The sequence below is a fragment of the Akebia trifoliata genome, chromosome 15 (assembly GCF_017979445.1).
Source record: "Akebia trifoliata isolate Shusen 1 chromosome 15, ASM1797944v1, whole genome shotgun sequence".
NCBI lineage: Eukaryota > Viridiplantae > Streptophyta > Magnoliopsida > Ranunculales > Lardizabalaceae > Akebia > Akebia trifoliata.
Window position 1 is genome coordinate 24,264,580 of NC_141389.1, and position 6,515 is coordinate 24,271,094.

The 6,515-nt window shown below is 35.9% G+C and overlaps 1 protein-coding gene across 1 annotated transcript; it reads left to right on the forward strand.

Moving 5' to 3' along the window:
• Positions 1-4,317: 4,317 nt before the first annotated feature.
• Positions 4,318-5,855, forward strand: LOC147384712 (uncharacterized). The gene has a single exon (XM_086426487.1). The coding sequence runs from the start codon at positions 4,702-4,704 to the stop codon at positions 5,626-5,628; it is 927 nt and encodes a 308-aa protein (XP_086282613.1). The 5' UTR covers positions 4,318-4,701; the 3' UTR covers positions 5,629-5,855.
• The last annotated feature ends 660 nt before the right edge of the window (positions 5,856-6,515 follow it).

The following is a 6,515-nucleotide window of genomic DNA, read 5'->3' on the forward strand; positions in this document are numbered from 1 at the left end:
TTTATTTACAGTTGGGTTTGGGTATAAGTTGAATCGAACTAAAAGCTACCTATTGACATCCCGAATCAGGACTATCAGTGTTTGGGCTTGCGTTGGGTTTGACTGAGCCTAAGTCCAACTCCAAAGTGAGTAGAGTAGGGGTTGTAGCTTAATGCTTTGCAAAATTCCTAACAAGACCGAATTAGGCATGCCCTAGCCTTGTGCAAATGGGCTCCGGCTAAGTTTCAAGCTTGATTAGAACATTAAATGAGCTCGAGGAAAAGTACCTATGGTTCAATGCACACCTCTATGTTAGCTCAATATCGAATGTAATATCCAACGCAATCAAGTTTACTACTACATGAAAAAGTTAAAAAAAAAAAAAAAGGTTGTGATTGAAGAAACCCATGGGCCTAATTCATCCTTATAAAACCGGCTTGTAAGATGAGGATTGCCCTAGGTTTATATATAGCCCAAGGTTATGATACCCATGCAATGTGGGACTATCGCTCACACTCCCCCTTGTGTGTAACGCGTCTTCTACATCCCTGTCCTTACCCACTCTAATACCATGTAAAAGCCCATGGGCCTAACTCATCCACAAAAAACCGACTTGAAGGTGAGGATCGCCCTAGGTTTATATATAGCCCAAGGTTATGATACCCAGAGATGTGGGAATATTGTTGACAGTGATGTATGCTTGCATTGGACAATGTATTCAGCATTGCGCTGACCTAGCAGTGTACAAATGACTATGGATTTATTTCCTCGAGATAGAAGTTAGAAAATCAATGGTTCTCTATACATTGCCACACTAGTGCAGTGTTGAACATAGTGTCCAATGCAGGAAGTCAAGCATTTTCCAAAACAAAAGTAAAAAAGAATAATGATAAAGTGACTAAAAAAATAGCCAAATGACGTTGAATGTGCACTTAAGGTTTTGTGCACATGGACATCAGTTAAGTATGATATTTTTTAGTCAATTTATCAAGACTCGAAAAAGAAAAAGAAAAAGAAAAAGAAAAAGAAAAAAAGAGTGCTGATTTTCTAATTCAATTTGATAGAATAACTCTAAAACTCATTGACATGGCATGTACAAGAACCGTAGATTTTCCCTTGCGAACAGAACTGCACATGTTTATGAGGATGTGCAGTTGTGTATCCCAAGGGAAAAAATCTATGATTCTTACACATGTCACGTTAGTGAGTTATTCTGTCAAAGTTGAGTTAGACAATCATTACACAAACACACATTAAAAAAAAACCCCAAAATCTCAGTTTCATTCCAACTTAAAAGTAAAAGTTAGCATAAGCAACATCAACACAATAAATATATATTTCAGTTTGCATAAATTACTTATAGTAACTGTTGTGAGACGTTTAGTATTATTCCTAAGTTGGGCTTCAAGAAGCTAATTTAGAAGTAAAGGTAGATTGATCTTCCTCTCCACCGTGGATGTAGGCAATTTGCCAAATCAAGTAAATCATATGTTCTGTGTGTGATTATTTATTTATTATTATTTTTTTAACTCTGGTTACGCTTCCACACTACACTAACAAAAATAAAATAAAAGAGCCGAAATTCGTTTAAATTTATGACAAAAGATGAATCAAAATTTTAGAATTTAGAACCTGATATAATAGTTTTCAAAACAGCATTTATTAGCTATAAGTCTCACATCTCGGAAGATTGGTTCAGATTGTTCTTGCCGTACCATTGTTGAAAGCATGTAGTGATCCCACTTGTACTTTTTCATGAAACACGTAATTCATCACATAATTTTGGTGCTCTTATAAAGCATAGGAACTTTATTTTAAAATCCAAACACACGTAAAGTATGCTTGTGATTGTCAAGTTAAGTTTTCTTTTATACCTTACTGTTTTAAGAAACATGAAGATGCCTCCTTCACATCTTACTATATTTAAACATTAGTTATAAGCAACATGAATAGAGTAAGAACTTTTTAAGGTGATTTATTTTTTCTTGACTTCTTGTAATAATGTCTCATAGTTTGAACATTGCTGTTCATAACTTGAACATTGCTGCTCAAAACAATGATTATAGTGCTCTATACAGAGAACTTAAGAACGAACCTTCTGTCCTTGACAAGATAGAAAATTTACCATTTTCAGACACTCCTTTACATATAGCTGCAAAGAATGGGAAAATTGAGTTTGCGGTGGAGATCATCATCTTAAAGCCTTCTTTGGCTAGAAAATTGGACGACAACGGTTATAGCCCAATGCACTTGGCTTTGAATTCGGGACACGAAAAGCTAGCCAGACGACTATTTGCAATGGACCATGAACTTGCACGTGTGAAGGGCGTTGGGGGCAAAACACCTTTCCATCTTGCGATCGAGCACGATATGATTAACTTGTTGGAAGATATGCTCGAATATTGCAGCGATTGTTTCAAAGACTTGACAGTTCGTGGTGAGACTGCATTTCACCTCGCTGTGAAACATAAGAAGTTGAAAGCTTTCCTAATGTTGGAAAAACGGTTCACTCGATTAAACCAGGGGGAAATCTTACTCGTGAAAGATGATGAAGGCTACCCTGTCTTGCACCATGCCGTCCTATTAAAACAAGTCCAGGCAAGCCTATTCTTCAATATTATCATCATTGTCCTTTTTTTTTCTTTTTCTTGCTAATTATTTTAATTTAGGGTTCATGGAGATGTTAGAGTATTTTTTGCTCACTGCCCAACAGCTTTTTGACATTCGCAAATGATGTAAGCAATAAGAGGAACAATATCTCTCTCTTGTCCACAATGGAAAATGGGAATTTCTTGATCGGATCACTTTTTGGCATTCAAAACACATAGTCCAATTGCATAGGGTTGTAGAGGACGAAATTTTATTAACTTTAAATAATTTTTTAAAAAGAAAGGTTATTTTTTACCATTGAATTTTAATTTTAAATTTAGTTGCTCGGTAGCCATCCATTCTTCAACACCTTGGATCAAGCTTGAAAAACTTCCTTCTTTTGATTTTTTTTGTTTTGTTTTGAATATGAGTTTTTTGATGAAATCTAAAAGGTCGTGGGCTTAGGTTGTCAATGTGATAATCTACGTGGGCACAACAATCCATTTTTAGATTAGAAATCTAAAATTAAATTTGTGGGCCGAGGACGTGCGGGCACAAGAGAGAAATTGTCTCTCTCTATTGCTTACGTCATGTGCACCACATATCAAAAGGTTGTAGGGTCGTGAGCAAATTTGCTCAAAGCATTGTGAGCAAAAAATCACTCGAGAAGTTACATCTTTCACAAAACACGTATTTTCATATTTACTATATGAAAAACATTTCCAACTTTTCTAAGCTCAAACTTTGTTTAGTGCACATCATCCGACGTGCGATTGAGATGGGAGGAATAACACAACTTTCCCAGGGATCAATACATGTCTCCTGATAATTTGTTTCTTTCATGCATCCCTAAGGAACATTTCCTCTCTCAACTCTTCAATGGATATATGGAGGGTCTCAAATATCGTTTGTGTCTAGTTTTTTTTCTTTGCAAATGGGCAACAGAAGTCTTATAATATGATTCTTAATTACCTTTTTTACATTAAAAGCCAATAGAGAAAATTTTAGAGGCAAATATTTATGAGGCGAGATCAAGTAAGGTGTCCCGTTCCTATATATACGAATGGAGTAACGACTATTCCGCTGTCTCCGACGTGGATCCGGTGAAATTGAATTCTTGGTAAAGATGCGGAGTACTAATGGCTAGATGGTTGTGCACCTTGACTATAGCTTCATAGTGACAACCTTAATCTGATGCTCCTTTTTTTCTTACGTTCTTGTATGCTCCCTTCACAGAACTGTGGATCCATTGCTTCGGGATACACAAGTACACATATACATGTTTTTGTCCAGTTATGTAAATCGAGCTTACAAAGAGCGCACGAAATAGGAATGTCAGATTTTCACGACTCTAAAAATAAAAATTTGTGAAGGATGTTAGTTTCCCAAAAAGTCTTAGATGTTTACCATTTTTTTTGGTAACCAAAACTTTATGTCTGACATGAGTGGTGATAATAATATGACTCTCCTATGAGGCATACTCAATTGACTCCCCTGACGTGGGGTGTTTCAGAACTAGACTTTATGCCTCGGGATACACAACCGCACATCCCCATAAATCAGTGCAGTTGTGTATCCCGATGAAACAAAATCTATGATTCTGGCACACCCCACGTCAAGGGAATCGATTGAGTATGCCACGTGGGGGAGTCAGATTATCACGACTCATCTGACATTCAATCTTACACACTCTTAATTTAAGCCACTGAACCATGAATATTTGTTCTAAGCTTTGGAGTGAATCAAAGGAAACCTAAAAAATGTCATAGGTGATCTAGCCAATTACCCTTATCATCATTCGCTTAGAACCTTCCTCAAGCGTGTTCATGAGTGGCCAATAAGGTTGATATGAAAAATTCTTAAGTTTTTACTTGACCGTACCCTAGACTAAACCATTCAAGAATTAAGGGGCCTTGGCAACGAATTTACCCCTTTTTACACGTAGTGTAAATTGGTTAAAGTTTGTAAGTGTTGATATATTGCACAACTTTGGTTCAAAATCTGCCTTCACGTAGTATTAATGATCAGCAAATACTAATTCATTTGCTTATCATTAAAAAAAAACATTTCGACATTTCCGTCCATATCTAAATTCTTAAATTTTGATTCTTCGAAGATTGTTAACTCATTTTGATGATACATCTACAGATGTTAAAGAAATTGCTCAAGGTTTACTATCATTTTGGGTGGAAGGTGGGAGTGAACCAAATTAACGGAAAGGATCAGACAGCGCTAGATATCATAATCGATATTAAAAAGCAACGCGATCATATAACCGCCGACAAACTCATCTTTGACTATATTGAGAAGACCCTTCGCCATGCAGGAGCCATGACAGTGCAAGATCTAGAACATGGTCGTTCTTCTTTACTTGCATCTCCATTGAGGTTGATCAAATTCTTCTCAATGTTTGTTTTGGTAAGAAATATTCGAAGCGAACATCGTGATCCGTTACTAGTGGTGGCCGGTCTCATTATAACAGCAACATTTCAAATAGGAGTGAACCCACCTGGTGGTTTATGGCAGGAGAGTGCGGACCCAAACCCAAACCCAAACCTAAACCTAAACCCATTTGAACCCAAACATACCCCTGGAACACCAATTATGGCTGCAACTGCACCTTTTAAATTCTGTTTTCTCATATTATTAAACACCATAGGATTTTTAATGTCGTTTTACGTGATTAATGAGCTCACAAGAGGAATCCCACTCGGCTATTTGCTTCAAGTAGCCTTGTTCTTTTTATATATTTGTTACGTTTTTTCGATTATATGGATCACAGCGAATACTGGCGTCATGGTGCCCCTTATAGTGATCATTGCTGTAGGTACAACGCTTCTTTCGGCGATAATCTTTCTAAGATCTTGGTTTCATAGACAGGTTGGAAATGTAATTGAAAACGAAGATGAAATGAACCAGGAGGTACATGTACTGGACAAAATTACGAAAAAACCCCAAGATCAAACAAGCCATGAGGAAGGAAATTTCCCACAACGAGTATGGCAAAAAATTAAGCAGAAAACCGAAAGGCGGGCCTCATCAACTCAAGATCGTGTTTGAGAAGTATGAAGAAGACACAAATGAATGCACGATCCTATGTGCCAAGGTGTAAGGTTTGTGATCTTTTCTTTTCTTTTGTCCTTTTTCTCAAACTATATTTGATTAAAGCAAGGTGTTTCAGTGACACTTGCAGGTTTATGTCATGAGTAATGATTTGTGTGTTCCAGTGTTGTATTGATGTTATTTGCTACTCATTGATGTAATGTGAATTTCAATATATTATATAAATGTGGTGTTTCTTCAAAGTTGATATGCAATCCATTTGTTATTTAATTAAGAGTAGGAATAAATTACCTAGGTTATTACTTGAGAGACTACTTATTTTCCATTCTCCATATCTAATTAATTTGTATTTTAAGTAATCCGATCCCAAAATTTTAAGATATGGCTTCACGATGACGACGATCCTCATATTTCAATTGCATCTATAATTAAAATAACGAAGGATATTTTGGATTTTGCAAAGGGGCCTAAGGAAGAAAATTTGTTTTAGTTAATGCAAAGTGTTGTTTTAAATATATACTTGGACGATGAGGCACAAATTAAGTTGTTCTCTTTAAGATGTTTCACGCATTTGTAGTATTTTACAAATTGCAGATAGAGAAAAAGAAATAGTACAAAACATGGGTCTCACCCCTATCTTTAAAAAAAGTGAATTTGAAATTCAACTAATCATTTTTCACTCACATATGCGATAAAAAATAGGGAAAAGATTTCTCTACTCATTTTATTAATTTCATATTTTATTGTTCTTATCGTGAGAAAGAGATAACTAGAAAAGGAGATAGTTGATGAAATAATTTCGATTACATAAGTTGATTATTACATGAGTCCTATTAGGAATTTAACAGAGAATAACATCAATCTTTATGATCTAATGGGGCCAG